The 23,321-nt window shown below is 35.4% G+C and overlaps 1 protein-coding gene across 11 annotated transcripts in view; it reads left to right on the plus strand.

Moving 5' to 3' along the window:
- Positions 1-21,696, plus strand: part of MINDY3 (MINDY lysine 48 deubiquitinase 3) — an 82,860-nt gene extending 61,164 nt beyond the window's left edge. For all 11 annotated transcript variants that reach the window (XM_026016076.2, XM_026016059.2, XM_072749436.1 and 8 more), the window contains 4 exons: positions 13,633-13,705; positions 15,917-16,004; positions 19,204-19,275; positions 20,743-21,696. In XM_026016076.2, coding sequence (XP_025871861.1) covers positions 13,633-13,705; positions 15,917-16,004; positions 19,204-19,275; positions 20,743-20,892 — 383 coding nt within the window. In that variant the 3' untranslated portion in view covers positions 20,893-21,696. The remainder of the gene's footprint in view (positions 1-13,632; positions 13,706-15,916; positions 16,005-19,203; positions 19,276-20,742) is intronic.
- Positions 21,697-23,321: the final 1,625 nt, after the last annotated feature.

The raw sequence follows: 23,321 nt of genomic DNA on the forward strand, positions 1-23,321 counted from the left end.
TTATTTTATTATCATTGATTCAGTGTTTTAGATCTTTTTTTTTTTTTTTTTTTTTTTTTTTAGATTTTATTTATTTATTCATGAGAGACAAGAGAGAGAGGCAGAGACACAGGCAGAAGGAGAAGCAGGCTCCATGCAGGGAGCCCAACATGGGACTCAATCCCAGGTCTCCAGGATCACGCCCTGGGCCAAAGGCGGCGCTAAACCGCTGGGCCACCCAGGCTGCCCAGTGTTTTAGATCTTTAAATAATTTGAAATGTGATTGATAAACCTGAGTTTTACTCAAAAGCATTTTTGGATTATTGAATGAAGTGTAGGTTGCACTTCTTGAAAATTTTAAATGGGAAATGTGAAAATGAGAACAAATAAGGATGCCTAAGTGATTGTCAGATTCTCACATGGCATAAGATTTGTAGGTTTCTTGGGATAACAAAGTTAGAGTTGCTTGAATCTTGACCTCTGATAGTCTGGGTTAAACAGGAAAATACCACCTTCTAGATAAGTGTTTTGAAAAGTTATTCCTTGGGATCCCTGGGTGGTGCAGTGGTTTAGCGCCTGCCTTTGGCCCAGGGCGCGATCCTGGAGACCCGGGATCGAATCCCACGTCGGGCTCCCGGTGCATGGAGCCTGCTTCTCCCTCTGCCTGTGTCTCTGCCTCTCTCTCTCTCTGTGTGACTATCATAAATAAAAAAATAAAATAAAAAAAATAAAAAAAGTTATTCCTTTATTCTGTTATTCAAATTAATATTAAAAAGTCTTCCAAAATACTTTTTTAAAAACCAAAATATAATTGACAAGTATTCTGTAAATTTAAGGTATACAAAGTGTTGCTTTGATAATTCATATATTGCAAAATGATAACTGCAGTAGTGTTAGCTAACACCTGTCATGTCACATAATTACCGTTTTTCTGTGGTGAGAACAATTAAGATCTAGTTCTTATCAACTTTGAAGTTTATGGTACAGTATTTTATACTATAATCACCATGCCGTGCATTAGCTCTCCAGAGCTTATTTATATACTAGTTGCAGGTAACATCTTAAACATCTCCCAGTTAACCTACCTCCCCAGCCCCTGGTAACCACCATTCTACTTTTTGTTTCCAAATTCAGCCTTTCTAGATCCCACATACAAGTGATGTTGTGCAGTGTTTCTTTTTCCCTTAGTGTAATGCCCTCAAGGTCCATCCATGTTTTTTCAGAAGGTAGGATTTCCTTTGTTAGCATAGCTGATCACTATTCCATTGTATAAAAACATCTTTATCCATTTATCCATTGATGGACACTTTGTTTTCATATCTTGGCTGTTGAGAACAATCCTGCAGTGACTGGGGTAGCACAGATCTATCTTCACACTAGTGATTTCAGTACCTTTAGATAATACCAGTAGGATTGCTGCATCATATGGTAGTTCTGCTTTCAGTGTTTTTTTTAAATTTTTTTTTAAATTTTTTTATTTTATTATTTATGATAGTCACAGAGAGAGAGAGAGAGGCAGAGACATAGGCAGAGGGAGAAGCAGGCTCCATGCACCGGGAGCCCGACGTGGGATTCGATCCTGGGTCTCCAGGATCGCGCCCTGGGCCAAAGGCAGGCGCTAAACCACTGCGCCACCCAGGGATCCCTGCTTTCAGTGTTTTGAGGAATTTTTGTATATGTTTTCCTTAATAGGTGTACCATTTTATATTTTCGCCAACAGTGTATAATAGTGCTCTTTTCTCCATATACTATCAACATTTATCTTTTGTCCTTTGGATAAAAGCCATCCTAACGGGTGTGAGGGATGCCTCATTGTAGTTTTGATTTGCACTTTACTGATGATTAATGATATTAAGTGTCTTTTCATATGCCTATTGGCTGTTTGTATGTTGTTTTTTAGAAAAACATCTATTCAGACTCAGTGCCCTTTTTCAATTGGATTATCTTCTTTTTTTTTTTTTTTTTTTTTTTTTTTGCTACTCTGAATTCTTAATGTGTTTTGGGTGTTAACTCCTTATGAGATAGTTTGGGAAGATTTTCTCCCATTCTGTAGGTTGCCTTTTTAATTCATTATTTCCTTTGCTATGCAGAGGCTCCTTAATTTAATACAGCCCCACTTGTTTATTTTAGGGTTATTTTTGCCTGTGTTTTGGTGTCTTATCCAAGAAATCATTGCTAAGACCAATGATACTGATCTTTTTTCCAGTGTTTTCTTAAAGGAATTTTACAGTTTCAGGTCTTACATTTAAGTCTCTGATCCATTTCTTTCTTTCTTTTTTTTTTAAATGATCCATTTCAAGTTAATTTTTGTAAGTGGTATAAGGGGTCTAGTCTCATTCCATTTTATAGCCATCTCATATGGATATCCCATTTTTCCAACACCATTTATTGAAGAGACTATGCTTTCCTCAGTGTGTGTTTGTGGCATCTTTGTCAAAAGTTAGTTGACCATGTATGAATGGGGTTATATCTGGGCTCTGTTCTGCTGAACTGGTCTATGTGCCTATTTCAGAACCATACTCTTTTTATTATTATAGCTGTATAATACAGGTTGAAAATCAGATAGTATGACGCCTCTGGCTTTATTTCTTTCTCAGGATTGCTTTGGGTGTGCAGTCTTCTGTGGTTCCAAGCTATCTTTCTATTTGTGAAAAATTTCTTTAAAATGTTGATAGGGATTGCATTGAATCTGTATGTCACTTTGGTTACTATGGACATTTTCACAATATTCTTCCAATCCAAGTATACAGGATATCTTTCCATTATGTCATCTTTGATCTCTCATCAATGTCTTACTTTTTGGTCTATAGGTCTTACATCTCCATCGTTAAAATTATTCCTAAATAATTCATTGTTTCAGTGCTATTGTAAATGGATTGCTTTCACTGGTGTATACAAATGCCACTGGTATCAGTATGTTGATTTTACATCGTGCATATTTTCTGAAACCATTTATTAGTTCTGACAGTGTTTTAAGGGAGTCTTTTGGGTTTTAAATATGTAAGATTATGTCATCTACATATGCCTTTTCTTTTTCTTAACCAGTTGATATGGCTAGGATTTCAGTACTGTGGTAACTAGAAATGACAGGCATTCCTATCTTTTTTTTTTTTTTTCTGATCTTAGAGGAAAAAGACTTTTTTTTTGTCATAGAGTATGATAATAACTTGTAGGTTTGTCATATATGCCCCTTATTATACTAAGGAACATTGCATCTGTGTGAAAATTTTTGTGTTTTTAATTGTGAAAGGATTTGTATTATGTCAAATTCATTTTCTGCATATTGAGATGATACTTTATTTCATCTTATTAATGTGACATATACCACATTTATTGATTTTTGTGTGTCGAACCATCCTTGCATCCTGGAATAAATCCTACTTGATCATAGTGTATGATCTTTTTAATGTGCTGTGGGTTTGGTTTACTAATATTTTGTTGATAAATTTTGCATCTACATTCATCAGGGAGATTAACCTGTAGTTTTCTTTCTGGTAGTGTCATTACCTGGCTTTGGTAGCAGGATGATACCAGCCCCATCATATGGTTTAGGAGTGTACCCTCACCTTTAGTTTTTTGGTACAGTTTGAAAGGAACTGGCATTAATTCTTAAGTGTTTGGTAGAAACCATCTGTTCTTGGGCTTTTGTTTGTTAAGAGGTTTTAGATTACTTTGTCAATCTCCTTTTTGTTACTCACCTGTTAAGATTTTGTGTCTTCATGATTCTGTCTTGGTAGGTTGTATATTTCTAGAAATTAGTTCATTTCTTCTAAATGGTCCAATTTGTTAGTGTATGATTGTTCATAGCCACTTCTAATACTTTTATGTTTCTGTGGCATCAGTTTTAACGTTTCCTCTTTCATTTCTGAGTTTGAGCCCTCTCTTGTTCTTGGTGTATACAGCTAGAGCCTTGTCTTTTTTTTTCAAAACAAGCTCTTAGTTTCATTGATCTTTTCTTTTGCTTTTCTGGTCTCTATTTCATTTGTTTCCATTCTGATCTTTGTTATTTCCTTCTTTCTGCTAACTGTGGACTTAGTTTGTTTTCTAGTTTCTTGAGGTATGAGATTGAAATCTTAAACTTCTCTTAAAACTGCTTTTGCACCATCCCATAGGTCTTGATCTGTTGTGCTTCCATTTTCATTTGTTTGACAGTATTTCTTGATTTTCCTTTGAGTTATTTGACCCATTCATTGTTCATGAATCGCCATATATCTGTGAATTTTCCAACTTTCCCTCTGTTACTGATTTCTAGTTTCATACCTTGGTGGTCAGAAAAGACACTTATTATGATCTTAGTGTTACTAAGCTTGATAAAACATTTTTGTGATCTATCATGTGATCTATCCCGAATATTCCAAGTGCATTTAAGAATATCCATGCTGTGCTTTGAATGGAATATTCTACATATGTCTAAAGTGTCATTTAAGTCCATTGTTTGCTTATTGATTTTCTGCATCGATCATCTGTCTATTGTTAAAAGTGGGGTATTGAGTTCCTCTTATTTCAGTGCTATCCAAAATTCTCCCCCATGGATTAATGTGTTTAATATATTCAGGTCCTCCAATATATGGTGCATAAAGATTTATAATTGTTATATTCTCCTGATGAATTGATCCCTTTGGCGTTTAATGACCTTCTTTTATCCTGTTACAGGTTTTGACTTAAAATCTTGTTTTACCTGATATAATTACCCCTGTTCTCTTTGGTTTCCCATTTGCATGGAAAATTTTTTTTTGATCCTCTGAGAGTCCTTCAAGTTAAAGTGAGTCTTTTGTAGGCTGCATATATTTGGGTTTTGTTTTTTACCCATGTTAGCCACTCTGTCTTTTCATTGGAGAATTTAAACCATTTAATGTTTGAGTAATTATTGGTAGGTAAGTACATACTGTTGCCATATTTTGAATTGCTTTCTGACTACAGTTCTGTAGTTCCTTTCTTCACTTGCTGTTTTGGTGAATTGATTTTATAGCAGTATGCTTGGATTCTTCATCGTTTATTGTAGATTTTTGCTCTGTGATTACTTTGAGGCCTTTAAGCTGATAACAATTTAACTTCAGTTACATCAAAAAGTCCTACCCCCATTCATGTGCCCTACCCATAATTTATTTTGATGTCCCAATATGCATTTCTTTATATAGTATATTAACATATCATAGCTATGATTATTTTTAACACTTTTGCCTCCTAACCTATATGCTAGAATTCAAAGTGATTTACACACCATCACAGAATCAGAAAATTTTGTTTTGTTTGTCCATTGAGATATAATTGACATATAAAAGGTGTACAACATAATGACTGAGTATATTGTGAAATGATCACAGTAAGTCAGGTTAACATCCATTTGCCATACAGTTTTCTTTTTCTTGTGATGAGAAATTTTAAGGTCTATTCTCTGAGCACCTTTAAAACATGCAATACAATATTACCTCTAATCACCCTACTGTTGTAGGAGTTGTTTATGTATGTTGGATATTAACCCTTTATCAGATACATCACTTGCAAATATTTTCGCCCATTTGATAGGTTGCCTTTTCGTTTTGTTGATCGTTTTCTTTGCTGTATAGCTTTAGTTTTTTGTATTTTTGCTTTTGTTGCCTTTCCTTTAGTGATAGTTGACAGTTTTACTTTATCCTTTCACACTTGGATGCCTTTTCTTTTTCTTGCCTAATTGCTTGGCTAGAACTTCTAATACTGTGTTGAATAAAAATGGTGAGAGTGGACATCCTTGTTCCTGATCTTAGAGGAAAACGTTTCAGCTTTTCACTTTTGAGTGTGATGATAGCTGTGGGCTTGTCAAATACAACCTTTATTATGTTGGGTGATTCCCTTTATATGTACTATGTTGAGAGTTTTCATCATGAATAGATGTTCAATTTTGTCAAAGGCTTTTTCTGCATCCTTTGAGATGATCATGATTTTCTTATCTTTCATTCTGTTAACATGGCATATTGTATTGATTGGTGGATATCACACCATGCTTACATCCCTAGAATAAATCCCACTTGATTGTGGTATATGATACCTTTACTGTATTGTTGAATTTGGTTTGCTAATACTTTGAAAATTTTGCATCTGTGTTTATCAGGGATATCAGCCTGCAATTTTCCTTTCTTGTGCCATTTTTGTCTAGTTTGGGTATCAGAATAATCATGGCTTTCTGAAAAGAGTTTGGGAATATTCCTGCCTCTTCTGTTTTTGTAAGAGTCTGAGAAGAATTGGTATGTATTCTTTTAATGTATTTAGAATGAAGCCAGAAGGTCCTGGACTTTTGTTTGTTGACAGGTTTTTTTGATTACTGATTCAATTCCCTTACAATTGATCTCTTGTAGGTGTCTAGAAATTTATCTATTTCTTATCTAGTTATCTAGTTATTTAGTATGTAATTGTTAATAGTCTCTTCTGATCATTTGTATTTTCTATGATCATGGTATCAGGTGTCATATCTTCTGAGTCATCTCTTATTTTCTTGGTGCATCTAGTTAAAGGTTTCTCAATTCTGTTTTCAAAAAACACCTCTTGGAGACTAAAAAAACATCAAACTATTTCATTTCTTTCCACTATGATCCTTGTTCTTTGTTTCCCTTTCATTAATTTGGTGCTTCGCTTATTCTTTTCTTTCCAGTTCCTTGAGCTTCATAAACAAGCTTCTATTACAGTTCCAATTGGGGGTTTTGAATATGACTATATATTCACTTTTACCAGTGAATTTTATGTTTATTTAAAATAGTTTTCAGGTTACTAATTTAGCATCCTTTCATTTCAGCTTTTAAAACCCAAGTACTTCTTGAGGGTAGACTCATGGTGATAAATTCCCTCAACTTTTGTCTATCTAGGAATATGTTAACCCAACAAAATTGTCATTCAGAAAGGAAGGAGAGAGTAAGTATTCTTTGTTGACAGGTTTTTCTCTTGAGCACAAGCTCTCTTGGCCTGCAAGGTTCTGCAGAGAATGCTGCCACTAGCCTCATTGAGATTCTATTGTAGGAGTCTTTTTTTTCTGTTGCTGCTTTCAAATATCTCTTGGATTTTTTTTTTTTTTTTTTTAGAGCTTGATTACAGTAATATGTCTTGGTGAAGATCTTTCAGGATCTTTCAGCTTCATGTACCTGGATGGCCATCATTCTCCCCAGATTTGGAAAGTTTTCAGTTCTTTCCCTGCTCTCTTTTCCTTCTAGGACTTCCCTAATGCACATATTGATTTTCTTGTTGATGCCCAACAGCTCTCTCTTAGGCCTTCTCATTCCTTTTCATTCTAATTTCTTCATTCTCCTTTGACTTGATAATTTTGAGGGTTTTTTTTTTAATATGTATGTATTTATTTATTAATTTATTCATGAGAGACAAAGAGACAAAAACACAGGCAGAGAGAGAGAGTGGCAGGCAAGGAGCCTGATGCGGGACTCGATGCCAGGACCCCAGAATCACACCCTGAGCCGAAGGCAGATGCACAACTCCTGAGCCACCCTGGCATTCCGATAATATCGAATTCTTTTGCCTAATTGAGCCTGTTGTTCAAGCTCCTTGTTGCTTTTTCCATATCATTGATTATGGTGTTAAGGTCCAGATTTTTAGTTCCTTATGATTTCTACTTCTTTGAACTTCTTTGGTCACATACTGTTTTCTTAAATTCATTGCGTTTTCTGAATGCTCTTGAACTTTGAGGAATTTCCTTGAAACACTTATTTTGAGCTCTTTCTCAAATAACTTATGGATAATCATTTCTCTGTTGTCAGTTACTGGAAAATTACACTGTTCCTTAAACAATACTATTTTTGTGGGGTGTTATCTTCTTCATTTTTCTGGTGGCTTTGCATGTCTGTGCCTTTGAGGTTGTAGTCCCCTTTTCCCACCTTGTTGGACTGGCTTCACTGGGAGAAAGAATTTACCTGGAAGTGGGTGGCTTCAAGGGCATTAGCTAGGTGGGATACAGCATCTTTTATTTTGGGGAAGGCACAGTCTTTGTGCAGCTTCATCGGCTGAGTTTGACATTGAGCATAGTGTGGGAATCTTTTGTGGCTAAGATTGTACAGTTCCTACAGGTGGCAGTGGCTGGTAACACTATTGCAGTCCTCAGAGGCTGGGTCTGCTGGGATATTCCTGTTCTTCCCTTTTGCCTGTGGGTGGAAGTTCTTGCTGAGGTTATTTTCTGCTCTTTGCCTTATACACTGGCACTCAGAGCATTACTCAGAGTGTCACAGTTCAAGATCAGGCACATCGGGAACTGTCATAGTTCCTGGGGCACAGATGCACTTGCAGCTGTGACACTGGTGTCTGCAGTATATACGTGGGCAGATCTCCTGTGAACTGGGCTTTAGAAGCTCACCATAGTGACTGGCTGGTGTGGGTCACACAGCAGTGGCAGGGGCCTCGGGCTGGTATCATGTAGTAGCAGCACAGCCTTCATATGTCTCAACTCGGCTCAGAAGGCAGTCACAGGCTGGCAGCACAATCTCATTGGTAGCCTATTAAAATAAAGCTCTATGTCAGGACCTGGGGAACTGAGCTCAGAGCAGTGGCAGCACATCCCCAAGAAAGAAGTTCAGAGCTGTGATACAGGATGCCTGAGTGTGAAGGCATTGGTAGCCCTTCCCAGCCATGATGTGCCAGATGGTACCAGTCTGGGAGACCCAAGATAGAGCACAGACCTCTAGCCACTCTAATCCCACATACAGTAGAATGCTGTGGTGCTTCCCCTCTCAGGGAGTGAGACAGCAGTCACGGAGTTCTCACTGCAGCAATAGCTCTGGGCAGCTACATCAGCTTGAATCAGCATTGGTGAGGACTGGCAAAGGCTGCAAATGTCCACAGGGTTGAGGTTGCTGGGGTTCTTCTGTTTTCCCTTATGCCGTATGGTGAACTGTCTCTGAGAGGATCCCTCCAGGTATAAGAGAAATTATCATCATGATTCTCTTTGCTGTGCTTTTCCACCTAGGAGTTTCAGTTCGCATATACATCACTGCAGTGTCCACTACATCTTTAGCTAGGTTGGTTTGATCAACCTTGGATTCATATATAACTAAAACCAAGTGATACCTGAAATACTATTCTAAATTACAATATAAGAAAACCTACATTGTTGAATCAGTAAAGTCCTTTTGAACTCCTAAATGGATTCAGATTTTTTATCTTGAAATTTTTTACTCTTGAGGATCTATTTTTTTCCTAACACTTAGTAACAGTATAGTTTTAGGCTAGTTGCTTTTGGGTCTATAAATCTGTTTTCCTATCAAATGAGAATAACTTATATATTTCTTAGAGTGATCATGAGGATTAATAATGTGGAAAGAACCTTGCCCAGTGCTTAACATAGTTACTTTATAAATGGGCATTCCTTTCTCTATATACCTCAACTGGTTTGTCACTGCAGTGACTTGACTTTGAGTTAGCTTCTTCCACAACTTAAGAAATATACTAGTTTCTCTTGGACTTAATCATCATCAGTTTTCAAACATGTATCATTCTAAATCTTTAGTTGGAAAAAAAAAAATCTTTAGTTGGGCAGTAAAACTGAATGACCTCTTTCCCCCACTATTGAATGAAATTAAACTGAACTAAGTAAGGCTAATGAATAATCCCAAATTCAGAAATGAAAATAAACACCAATATGTGTGCTCATAACCTAAAAAGAATCAGATAGCTGACATATACAAAGTGTTAAACATGAGCTTTAGAGCAAATTCATAGTTCTGTTTTTTTGTATCCCTTTTATGGGGGAAAGTATTTGGATATGTATGTCATATTCTGGGACTTTTTTTTTTACAAGTTTTAAAAATAAAATTTTAGAAGTAGGTTATAAGGTAGATTGATGTGACCAAAGATATGAAACAAAAGAATATTAGAGTATTTTGAGGTATCAGAAACTCAGCTGGCTGCCCAGGAAGCAGGACCTGCACATCAGAGTGCCCACAGTGGGGACTGCTTAGCCCCAGCAGCAGGGCATATGTAATCCACCCAGGGGCCACCCAGGAGCTCCTGGTTCTGCTGAACAGGAGGGAATTGGACCACAACACCACTACTTTCAAGAGCAGTATAGATGACCTTACCAACTGCATAGAAACAATTGAGGAAAGAGGACTATCTCCCAAATGAAAGAACAAGATAAAACTACAGAAAAAGAGCTAAGCAGAATGGAGGTAAGCAATCTACCTGATAAAGAATTCAAAACAATGGTCATAAAGATACTAACGGAACTTTAGAGAGGAGTGGATGAAATTTGTGGAAACTTCATCAAAGAGATAGAAGTTATTTAAAAAAAAAAAAAAAAACCCACAGGAGATGCAGTAACTAAAATGAAAAATACACCAGAGAGAATTAATGTAAGAACGGATCAGCAGTCTGGAGGACAGTAATACAAAAGCAACAATGCTGAATAGCAAAAAAAATTAAAAAGTGAGGCTGGGTTAGGAGACCATCAGCCATAGTAATATTCTCATTGTAGAGGCCCCAGAAGGAGAGAAACAAGGAGGAAAACCCTACTTGAAGAATTAACAGCTGAAAATCTACCTAATATGGAGAGGGAAACACACATCCAGGTCCAGAAAGCACAGCGATCCCCAAACAAGATGAACCCACAGAGATCTACAACAAGAATGTAATAGAGAATCTGAGAAGCAAGAGGAAATGGAAGCAGTTGCATACAAGGGGAACCCTATAAGGCTATCAGCTCATTTTTTTCAGCAGAAACTTTGTAGGCCCGAAGGGAGTGGCTTAATATATTCAAGCTGAAAGGAAAAACTTAGACCCAAGAATACTCAACCCAGCAAGGCTATAATTAAGAATTAAAGAAAAAATACAGTTTTCCACACCAACCAAAATACAGAATTAGTATATCATTCCCCAATTCAATCCTAGCTACAATTACACAAAACATATTTACACAACAGCTTTTTTGTGGGCATTCATAGTGAGTTATTCATACCCAAAAATGGCAACAACCTTAAATGTCCATCAAATGATGGGTAAATATAGTATATACATACAGCTGAGTATATTTGACAAAAAAATACTAATTACTGACATACGCTACAACATAGGTGAAACTGAAAACTTTAGAATAGGATAAAGAAACCTATCACAAAAAAAACATTTATTATACAATTCAATTTATGTGAAATGTCCAGAATGAGCAAGCCATAGAGACAGCAATGCGATTAGCAGCCCCCAGGGGTTGAGGATAAATGGAGTAGAGGAACATAACCGGAGAATAACTGCTAATGTATATGGAGTTTTGGGGGGGTGATAAAAATGTTCTAGAATAGATCATGATGAATATATAAATCTGGATACATAATTCTGAATATACTAAAAAACACTGTGAACTGTTAAGAATTTAAGAAAAAGGAAATAGATATATAATAGGAAAAAAGCAAATCCAGAAGTTTATCCATTGACAGAAACTAATAAAATTGACAAACCTTCTAATACTTTCCTCCTACAGCACAGTTTCACTAGTGACAAGACTTGCTGGGCTCTCCCTTTTATTCCCTTGTCTTTTAGAACAGAAATCATGAATTCGGTGCAAATGGTGAGCTTATCAGGAAATTACTTTACTGTAACTTTGGCTCTCCTTTATCAGCACTTTTTTACATTGAGTTATTCCTTCTCTGCCACTTGACACTTTTTACAATCTGTTGATTTAAAACTTATTTTTAACACACAGCTTTTCCCCCTTTCAAGCATTTTAAAACACATTGTAACTGCATTTGAATATTTACATGGTAACTGCTTGAGATCACAACTGGCATCCCCTTTTGTACTCTTCCCGCCGCCCCCTGGCTATTCCCCATTCTTCTGAGCTTTAAAGCCTCTGGAAATCTGTTTATGTTCATCTGGTTAAGTTATCAATGTGTCCAAGCTCTAGAGCACTACTTAGGTCTGCATGACTGGTCAGCAAATGGTCCTCACTGGTATTTCTTCTGCTCTTGGTACCAAAGTATCATGGTATCTCTACTTCCATCATCTCTCAGGAATTCGTTGTTTAACTACTAGATATCCTAAGCTTCATCTACTTTCAGACTTTGTAAAGAATTTGTCTGATACTTTATTTGGTATGATTCAAGAATAAAGTAACATCAAAATTGCCTCTTCTGATCAGGGGTATAGTAAAAGTCTTTGGTATATTATGGTATATTATGAACATTGCATTACAGTCTAACTTTAAAATACTGTCTACATTTTGTGCATAATCACTGGGTTGGTAGTTATTGTCGTTCTACAGAATGTCTGTGCTTAAGATACTCATTAGGTATCTTAAAAATATGTTGGAATGTTTATGCTTGAGGTTAATCGTGTTTGAGTGAAGAAGGTTGTTTTCCTCATTGCTGTTTGCGTACTTTGTATGGCCAGTTAGCTTCTTCTGGGGGTGGAAGCTGAGTCTCTACTTATGTAAAGAAGAGATCAGACTGTTTCTATCAGGTGGATATACATGACAACCCCCAAAACAAGAAAACCAGTGCAGAGAATTGTGCCTGTCATCTCGTGGCCAAAGAGTGTTGAGGTTTTAGCTGTAACTTAACTAAACAAATGAATTTTCTACCTTCTAAACTGATCAAAGTTAGGCTTACAAAGCTTGAATATTTTCACAAGTACCTTTAAACAAGTTCTTTACTCTCTGTGCCTCAAAGTATTGGTAACTGGAAAATTTGGTATTAAGCCTTCACTTTTAAAAATTGTACATTTTTAATTATCTCCAATGATTCTTTGCCTTTTTGTCAAGTCCAGTTTTTCTTCAAATGAGAAAGCATCTGCTTACAAGGTTTAAGACTTTAAAACCTTAACTTCTTTATATCCTTTCTGCTAGAGTACTTGCTACATCCCAAAAGAACAACTCCATTTTATTCTGGATTATAGAAGCTTGTACATTTTGTTCTCCATGACAAGACTTTGTTTTTAAATTATCTAATTCCTGAAAAGGATATTGTTGCAAAGTTGATTTAAAGCTGAAACAGTCTCCAGGAATGAGTAAATGGGTAAAGAAACTCAGGCATTGCACATTTAAGGGAATGAATTTGCTTGTTAAAACTGATTTCAATGGCCCTACACGCCTTTTTTTGTGTGTCAAGTGCTATTGCATCATCCAAGCTTGGGCCCTTTCCCAATACTATTTCCTCAGCAAGCCCAAGAAAAGGAATATTTCCATAAACTAGTCTTCATCAACCCTTTGATTCTGTTCTGAATTTCAACTTGAATTTTTCCCATTAAATCCATGGCTTTTATTTAAATCAAGTTCTTTACAGGGGTAGCTCATGTCTTATACTATCAGATAATGTTTATGATGTGCTGTTATTTATGTTATTATGTTCTCTCAAAAAGAACATTATCATTGACATTATAATTAAAGGAATTTGTTGGTAAAGACTTACTCTAATTCAGTTTGTTAAAGGGAATCTAAAGGTTCACATTTTTAATCAAAGATGTACCTAACTTGCTAAATAATTATCACTTTAAATAGAAAAACACTTTTATCATTGAAATATATAAGCCTGTTTAAGGAGTAATTTGACTTTAAATCTGTGCCTCTTTTCCCAAGAAAACTAAAAGAAGAGAGCATCTAATAATAGGCACAGTTGCCTCTTAGGTGATTTTTTTCATAGCATTTCTTGAAGCAAACTCTTACTCTAAGATGCTAATGCTTTTTTTCCCCCCCCCCAGATAATGGATTCATACCTGATTCACTTCTAGAAGATGTGATGAAAGCATTGGACCTTGTTTCAGATCCTGAATAGTAAGCAGTAGGAAGTATTATTTAACTGATTCAAAAAGATTTCCATTAAATTTAAAACATTACATTTTTGCCTTTTTAAAAAAGTCTAAACCTGCATAGAGGAAGCTTAGTCCTTTATATAAAGAAAGATTTAGGAAGAAATCAAACTGATGAGTATTTATAGCAAAGACTCAACATACTGAAAATGCTCCTTTCCCCACTGTTTTTCTTGCTACAAAATCTTTTCCATTTTTTAAAATTTTGTGCATAGGTGAAAGTAATGACAGTTATCTGTAATGTCTGTATTGCTAGTTGCCCGTCTTAGAAAGCCAGCAAGTTTCTGACTTCATCTTAAAGATGAAGACATTGATCAGAGACACTGGACATTCTGTATCATTAAATTGGCTAAAACCTTTGTGAGCAGCCCCAGTGTGTTAGAGAATTTAGTTTTCAGTACTGTCAAACGTTAATATCATGTCTTCTTCATTCTTTTATATTTTGTACATTGATACATCTATAACTTCTTTCATAAATTTGTGCTTTTTGTTATCCATGACAAAATCTTTCTCATTAAGAGGATATATTTTTGTATTTGAGCAATCGATATAAAGATCACCTATGATCTATGCTAACTTTTCCTTTTTCTGCCCTGTTTTTTTAGTCTGAAAAGTTATGTGATGAACAGATTTGAGCTTACAAAACACTGAAGGAAAGGATTCAGCAAAAGCATCATCAAACCTAATATAGTCCTTAGAACTTGATCCTATTTTGTTTTTAAATAGTTTGGTGTATTTTCTTTGAAAGTATGAAGCAAACATTTTCAAATTGCTCACATTTGAATTAGTTTGTCTAACTCTTACTACCTAGAGCTCTGATATTATGCATTATTGAATAGACAGTTGTTTCCAACTTAAGGAGGAGGAAGTCAATTCAGAGAGTTGAACTTGTCTAATAAATATTATAATCATAATTATATATTTTGGAATTAAGGTTTTTGTAAAAAATTTTTTTAACAGTTTTCCAAGTAAAGGCCATCTTGTTTATATCATTGTAATATGCAAAAGAGAATTAAACTCCAGTAATTCTGGTTATTCACAATTCTTAAGAGAAAAAGGAAGAAAAGTTTTTTTCTCAAATTCTTACATATATGGCTATATATCACCTACTTTTCACTTTTTTAATCAGAATACATAAAATACCTTCAAATATAAAGTAGGTCCAGTTGAGTTAGATTGTTTTTTTAGAAGTAGCTGACAAATTGGACTGAGTTCTTCATTCTGTGTTTTGGCCTAGTCACATTTATGCTATGTGATGGCCTATAAACTAGCAGGACCACATTAGGATTAATGAATTAAATGCATTAAATATGACCTTGCCTTCATATCCTAACCCGCAGCCCATACTCAGACCCGCTCAACTGTCATATCCTTTGCATGTTGCATAACAAGGAATAGTTAACCTGGCATGTACAATTTGGGAGAGAACATGGAAAATGAAAATTTTCTGCAAAGGCCGTTTTCATTTTTACAACTCTTGCCTACTTTCTAGTCACACATAACCCCTTTCACCAGCCTTGGCTCCACCTAAATGGCAAGGCTAAGCAAAGCACTGTTCACCATAGGCTGCTCCCAGAACAACATAGTATGTGCCACTCATTGCTTTCACTAGGCCTCAGCTCTCCAACAATAGTCTTTCCTCTTCACTCTTCAGGTTACATTATCTAAGAATTTTAAGCTACCTTCACATTTGGTTTCTGAAAGTAGCCTTTTGGGAGATGTTTTTGATTACCTGACAGACCACTGCCTTTGACACTGTCTTCTTTTCCTCTTTGAGCTTAAAAACCAAGGTTTAAGTTAAATGCCTCATTTGCTTCATAGGTGTATGCCTGAATTTAACAAGGAGAATTGCCTTTGGGAGGTTATAAGCCTGCGTTTACAAGCCAAGCTTTTTAAAATTACTTTACCTAATAAGGGACAATGTTCCAAAGTCATCATCATAATTTAAATTCTAAATAGTAACAGAGTACTCTGGTTTAAAAATACCCAAGTTTTGGCAAATTAGATGTCATTCCTGTGTATTTGTCATTAAGGGTCTAAAAAGAACAGCTCTTAAGATTTTTGGCAGGCAGATGTGTTATAGTACTAGTAATTTAATCTTTATGAAAGAAGGAAAATAAGCTTTTTCTCCTTTGGTATCCACTGTTTTTCTTTTTTTTTTTTTTTCCTCCCATAGTATAAATCTCATGAAGAATAAATTAGATCCAGAAGGATTAGGAATCATATTATTGGGTCCATTCCTTCAAGAATTTTTTCCCGATCAGGTAACATAGTTGAAGAAATAAATCTATTTAATGTTTTGTTCTATTGGGATGAGCTTTTTGTGATTATTTCAGCACTTTTTTCCTACTCATGTAAGATGTTCTAACATGCACATAGAAGACGAAGAAAGCACTGTTATGATGTAAATATTTTCCCATACAGAGAGGATAGAAGGGTATGCGTGCTATAATACAATAATGCAAAATTTCTGAGGAGGAGGTGGTGGAAGAGTGTACATACACCAGTATACACACATTATGGTACTGTTTCTCTAAAGGAAGGATAATATTCAGAAATATGTGTAATAAAAAGAGAAAGATCCTCTTTATCCACCTGAACCCTATTTTCCTTCTCTCGGGTCACTGTTATCATAGATGGTATGTATCTTTCTTGGAGCTTTGAATATATTTGAAGAGTCCGTAAGTAGTGGAGATGACAAAGTTCCAGGAGAATTTTAGAGTAAAAGGAGAACCTCTGAGTGGAGCTGTGCTATTTCATATTAGGACATGTCTTCTAACAGGGCTTTGATAGGAGCTAGTCTCAATCTCCTGAGTTACATCTACATCATTGACCAAGCCAATTATTTTCTTCATGTTTCCTAGCTCAGTGAGGGACTTTACTGCTAAACCAGATGCTTTAGGCCAGGCATAATGGGATCATTTCTTCAGATACCATCATGGTTTAAGTTAAAGATCATTGTTTTAATAGAAATGCCAATTTCTGTATTGCCTCTCTTATAGAGAGGCCAAGCAGCAAAGTGACAGAGGGAAAATGTCAGGATATGTCTTAATTGAAACCTGAAATACCAAATTATTATCTTTAACAGAATAGACAATGTTACACTTAATCTTGGTAATTAAAAGAGAGCCCATATTTTCTAAATCTGGATCTGTTATGGTTGGTGTTGAGTAAAGAAAGTGAGGTAAATTCAAAAAGTATATCACAAGATAGCTAGACTTCTTTAGATTTTAGTAAATGCTTCATGAAAAAAATAAAATGACTACTGGATTGTGATGTCCTGTTTGTTCACACTCCCAACTACTAGGGTTTTTTCAGAGTTCTTTTTTGGAATATAACAATGTGTTTTACATATCTTATAAGTGTTGAGTAAATTTATAGCATTAAATTAAAAATTACAGCACTGATTTTAGGGGCAGATTTTGAAAAGTGCTTGGGAAATATAAAAGTGGGATAGTTACCACCTCTTTTGGAAATCTGCATGTTAGATGTAATTCATCACAAGATAGTACTTGTAATTATCCTAAGAACTTACTAGTTCAAGAAACAGTTTTTTATGTTGTATTCCTTGAGCTAATTAAAGAGAATTTTAGTCCCCTGGTCTTTCCAAGTGTAATCTGCAAAAGCTGGTTAGAAATGCAAGTCCTCAGATCCCTTCCCAATCAAACACCCTCCAGAGGAAGACCTCACATTCCCGCCTACTCACATGCTCAACTTTCTGTCACACGTCTCTTTTGATCATAGCCCACACCACTGAGGTCCTCTGTATAACGCTTTGTACCAACAGACCAATTTAGTGAAACTCAGTAAAGTTGCAAAACTGGGGTCAGGAGGACAGCCAGGAGAATATTTATCTAACTTCTGTAATCTCTACAAATGCTTAAAGTAGGTGCTAGGGAAGAGCATTTCTTGGCCTCAAGGAGAGAAATACAGAGAAGCATTTCAAGGCAATTTGTTTATAAGAATCGCAGAAGCAACTGCCATCTTTTAAGCCCATAACTATGCATTGGCTACTGTGTGCCTTATAAATTAGGTACTATTCCCTGCCGCTGCCACCTCCCCCCGCCCCCCCATTTTGGCAATGAGGAAATTGAGGCTTTAGAGCATTTTAGAAAACCGCTTGAGGTCAGACAGCCAGACGGTGGCTGACTAAGGAGTCCAGGGTCGGTAGTTCGCCAGTATGTTACAACCACCTTCTGTTGATATTTTAGCATTTTGTGCCAACTGTTAATAACTGGAACTAAAGAATATAAATTGTGTATCCATTCCAGTAAAATAAAGTATATTAACTCTGATAATAGCTCATTATCTAAGAAACTAATTCCATCAACTCATGTATACAATTAAGAAAATGACCAAGTTACTGATTTTTCTATGTTTTGTAAAGCATTTTGATAGATAACAAGAAAGCAAAAGCTTAGATTAGATCTCTTTTCTCAATTTTCAAGGGGTTTTAAAAAAATGAATATGCAAAGAGCCAACAACAAAAAGTCTTTTCATGGGAAGATGACTAATAGGTTTGCCTAAAACAGAAAATTCAGACAATTGAGTAGTAAAGGTAGATTAGGTTCTGTATTTTAGGATTCTTGGTTGCAGATGACAGCCTGAAATGACTGAAGTGGGAGGGCAAGGAAAGAACTGCAAGGAATAGCTTACAGGCGTTCAAGAACTGAAGCAGCAAGCCTCCTACAAAGTTGGAGCCACCCTTGCCAACAGCTCTCTTCTCTTAGTTCCAAAAAAATGGAACAAATTCTGAGGAGGAGCAGGACCAGCTTTTGTCCCACATGCATCCTCATATCAATCAAAGAGAAATCACTGGAGCCTGGTACCTTTTTGGTGGGGCCAGACCATGAATGACCTTAAAGCCAAGTTAAGAGAATTGAACTTGATCTTTAGCTAACTGGGAACAAAGGTTAAGGCAGTAGGAATAACAAATTTAATAAAATAGTAATTTAATAATATCCAATAAAGACTTCAAGCACTATAATTTTGCATTTTCATTCCCATAAGGCTCTTTTCACTACCTAAAAACTGACAATATTTAGATGGGGGAGAAGGGTGGAAACCCCTAATTCAATATTGTGAGCCAAATGGAAAATACTGGTACCTAGATGTTGTTTGCAGGCTGACGAAAAGTGACATTACTGCTCTTATGTATTTACTGAGAGGAACAAATTATTTACAACCAGGAATAAAAAAGAGGTAAGATTTTAGGAAATATTTTTGTGTTTTTGAACCCTGTCCTTTAAAAAAATACTTTTCCACTTTCTTCTTTTCCCCAGAAGCAACTATTTTAGTTTTAGGTTTTCTAGTAGATAAAGTCTTAAGGCTTCTTGCTTTATCAAAATATTCCCCAACCAAAGGGTAAGGATTTAAGAAATCTGCATTTTCCTTTCAACTGCTAATTATAAATTGCCTATCATAAAAATATAATTTAAAATTCTAATATTTTATTTATAATAGGGCTCCAGTGGTCCAGAGTCATTTACTGTCTATCACTACAATGGATTGAAGCAGTCAAATTATAATGAGAAGGTATGGTCTTTCAGAGTAATTTGTCTTTATCTTAATTGGTAAATATGAGTATATAACAAGGTTTGATTCCCATAATATATTCCAAGAGTCTCTATTCTATTTATAATTACAATATATTTTAGAACAGGTTATGTTTTGATTTGATCAGTATATGTTAGTCATTGAGAGCTGCATTGGAGTTTTGGGACAATAATTTCACCAGGACAAAATAATTACATGTCCATGCATTTTTTTGTACATACATCTTGGCTGTACAGATATTTTAAATCAGGTTTTGCCTATCAAATAGGTCCTGTTTTATCTGATAATTGTAATAACTGGAATTAAATTCTTTATGGGCGATTTTTCAGAAAAGGAAATTGTGCTGTGGGGAGTTGATAACGTGAGTTGTAGTTTTATTATACCAAATTTATTTCATCACAACTAGAAAGTACTCTATTAATGAAAATAAAGATGCAAATGTGTTTTTATGGAAACCCCCAGTTAAAGCCAGTAAAGTTGTTTCTTTGGGCTCCTTAGTCAAATAGCTTAGCTTTTATATTGGAAGAACATAACTATAATCGTGTACCAAACACTGAATATATAAAAATATAGATACTTTAGAGGAAAGCAGTCTGTATTTAACGTATATAATTGGAATTTTCTCTCCCTACAAAGAGAAATTAATGACTGACTTACCTAATGTACACCGTGAGCCCTTACAATGAGTTAGGGAATTAGTATATTTTATTTCATAGAGAGTTCTGAAAGTTTATTGTTGCTAATTAAATCAGAATAAAACTGGTTTCCAATATCCACCTGCCCATGTACGTTTTGTATGATCATCACCACTATACATAAACCACCTGGGCTAGTTTTATCTGCCAGGCTTTTTCTACTTATCTGTTTATATCCTGATACCCTTAATTTTTTCTCCATGATTTCTCATGAGTACTGACTGAGTACACATGAATAGCATTTCACAATTATAATAGTAAATTTCATGACAAACATTCAGTTTGCTTCCAGCTCCGGAAAGTTACACTTTTAAATGGAAAGAAAATGAAGTCCTCCTCTAAAGGAGGACTCTATTTCTGTTACAGCTTCTCCTCTCATGCAGCAGCATGACCATTCCAAGGGCCTCCATATTAAAGCAGTGAGAACTAAATGTTATATAAATATTTTTTCCAACTGGAATATGTTAATTAAAGGATGATTTTTCCTTTATAAGAAACAACCTGCATGTATTTTAGGGTTCAAATATGCTTTTTTTTTTAAATTATGATCTTAAAATTTAAAAGTCAACTGCTAATATACTCTCAGTTAAAATGTATATCACCGTCTTGTTTACAAAATTTCTATTGAAATAAAATTAAAGTTCCATATGAAACAATACACAGTGCGGTGTTTGCTAGCCCATGAGAAATTTTATATCCTTCAATCTGCTAAGAATATCGGTTGATTTTTGTGGCTTTCTTTGTTCAACAGGTAATGTATGTTGAAGGGACAGCCGTTGTTATGGGTTTTGAAGATCCCATGCTACAAACAGATGACACTCCTATTAAACGTTGTCTCCAAACCAAATGGCCATACATTGAATTACTGTGGACCACAGATCGCTCTCCTTCACTAAACTAATTTGCCTAAGTATTTATAAGGAAGATTGTAATAGCAGATGTTGAAAGAGAGATGCAAGACTGGCGGTTGGCTACATTAAGCTATACACTGGTATCACTAACTGTAAATAACAAAACACTTTTTCAGTGTTTAAGATATGTTTAAATTATTTGTTTTAAAGCTTTATGTTAAAGGTTACCCTATTTTAACTCAATGTGAAATTTACTAGCAAAATTAAGCTTTAATCCAACTTCATCACTTTTACAGATAATTGGTCATTTATCAAATTATAAACATCCTAATACTCTAGAGCATTTGTATACTGAGTATCAAAGTTACTATTTATAAACTTATACATTGGGTTTTTATTTCAATCAGACATTTTATGGTTTCAGTGATTCTGGCTTGCAGTCTATCAGCTTCCACGCTGAAATGCACAAAAGTTAAATCTTTGTTATTCTCTAAAATCTGGTTTCCATTAGGAATACTGATAAATTATCAACCTGGATTCTTTGCCAATTGGCTTAGCTCTGGCATGTTTATAAAAAGTAGAAACTATAAGGGAACATTACCATTTATTCACTGATATAGAGGATGTATTTCAAAAAATGATAGGTAAGAGAATCTATTTGATAGTCTTAACACTGTTAACTTTTACTGTATTGCCAAATACACTTCTCCAAATTTGTCCCAGCAGCCCTGTAAGCCAGCTTTCTTGTATATTTATGTGATAAGTGCATGAGAACATCTGTTATTACATTAGTATATTGCATTATTTATTATGATCCTGGTGGATGGTCTAAATAAACACTTTTTTTTCTTTAACTGTAACTTTGCATTTTTTTATATTAGTGACTCAAAGGAAACGAATACTTTACAGTGTTTCTGCCCAGCAATCCTGAGAACAGCAACACCCTGGAAAGGAGACCAAACCTGAGAGTTCTAAATAGCCAGGAACACTAGACCCTGAGGAGACAGTGACAGAAGCCCCATCCTGTGTATTTTAGGGAGAGATTACTGTATTTCACTAAGTTTGTTGCCCAGCAGTTTTGAAGTGTGAATAGCCAGAAATACTTTCTTTCCTTCACTTGAGGAGTATTTGGTTTTTGGGTTTGTTTTTGTTTTAATGATTTTATTCATGAGAGACACACAGAGAGAGGCAGAGGCATAAGGAGAAGCAGGCTCCCCAGATGCTCAACCACTGAGCCACCCAGGCATCCCAATAAGTGTTAAGTGTCCTCTTAGGAATTTAAGAACTGAATTTTAGGGTGTCTAGGTGGCTCAGGTGGTTAAGCGTGACTCTTCAGCTTAGGTCATGATCTCAGGGTCCTGGGATTGTGCTCTGCATTGGGCTCCCTGCTCAGTGGGGTGTCTGCTTTTCTTTCTCTGCTCCAGCTCTCTGTCTCTCTCAAATAAGTAAACAAAATCTTTAAAAAAAAAAAAAAAAGAATTTTACCTTCAGGTAAAATTAGCTAAATATATATTTGCTCTGAATTCATTTGGGGTTTTCTTTAAATTTTATTTTTATAGATGTTAATGCTAATATAAGTAGGCTTTAGCATAAGAAAAAAGTGACGCAAGACTTTATGTATGCTTTTTGGTGACATTATGTTCAGGCATGTGATACTAGCTACTAGAATTACAGCTGTGCAATGTCTTTTTGTTGTTAATCTTAGCTACTTCTAAATGTACATAAAACACATTGTGCTAACTCTGGTCCCAAATTCCATAGGATTATGAAAAAGCATAGATTTTCTCATAAACATTGAGCCTACAAAACAGCATATACTTTTTATGATTGTTATATAACAAACCATCCCAAAAACTTCATGGCATAAAACAATTGTTTTACAAATGGTTATTTTATTCCTCTGTGGCCGAGAAGTATAAACAGAGCACAATGGGGAGTGCTGGTCTCCTTCTCAATCTGGATACTCAGCTGGGAGACTGGAGGAGTCTTTACTCACAGGACTGGACCTTGGCTCAGTCTAAGCAACAGATACAGGGCACTATACATAAAACTCTAGATATGTTTTCTTTACACATGCAAGAGTGGATGACTATATGCTACTATATGCTGGGCCATAAAGCAGTCTAGAAAAACCCCCAAAAGTTTGGAAATTAAGCAGCACACTCCTAAATAACCCAATGGTTGAAGAGAAAGTGGAAGTTAGAACATGTTTTACTGAATCATGATGAAAATGAAATAGCAAAAATTACAGATGTAACTAGCAATGCTTAGAGGGAAATGAATGGCTTTAAATATATTATTAAAGGTTTGGAAATTGGAAAGCTAGGCTTTCGTCTCAAAGTAAACCAAAGAAAATAAGAGAAAAGGAGATACATACAAAAGAAAGATTTTGTAGTCCTACTTCACACCATATACAAAACATAAAATGATCAGAGATCTTAATTGTAGAAGCTAAAACCATAAAATTCCCAGAAGAAAC

The sequence above is a fragment of the Vulpes vulpes genome, chromosome 2 (genome assembly GCF_048418805.1).
Source record: "Vulpes vulpes isolate BD-2025 chromosome 2, VulVul3, whole genome shotgun sequence".
Taxonomy (NCBI): Eukaryota; Metazoa; Chordata; class Mammalia; order Carnivora; family Canidae; genus Vulpes; species Vulpes vulpes.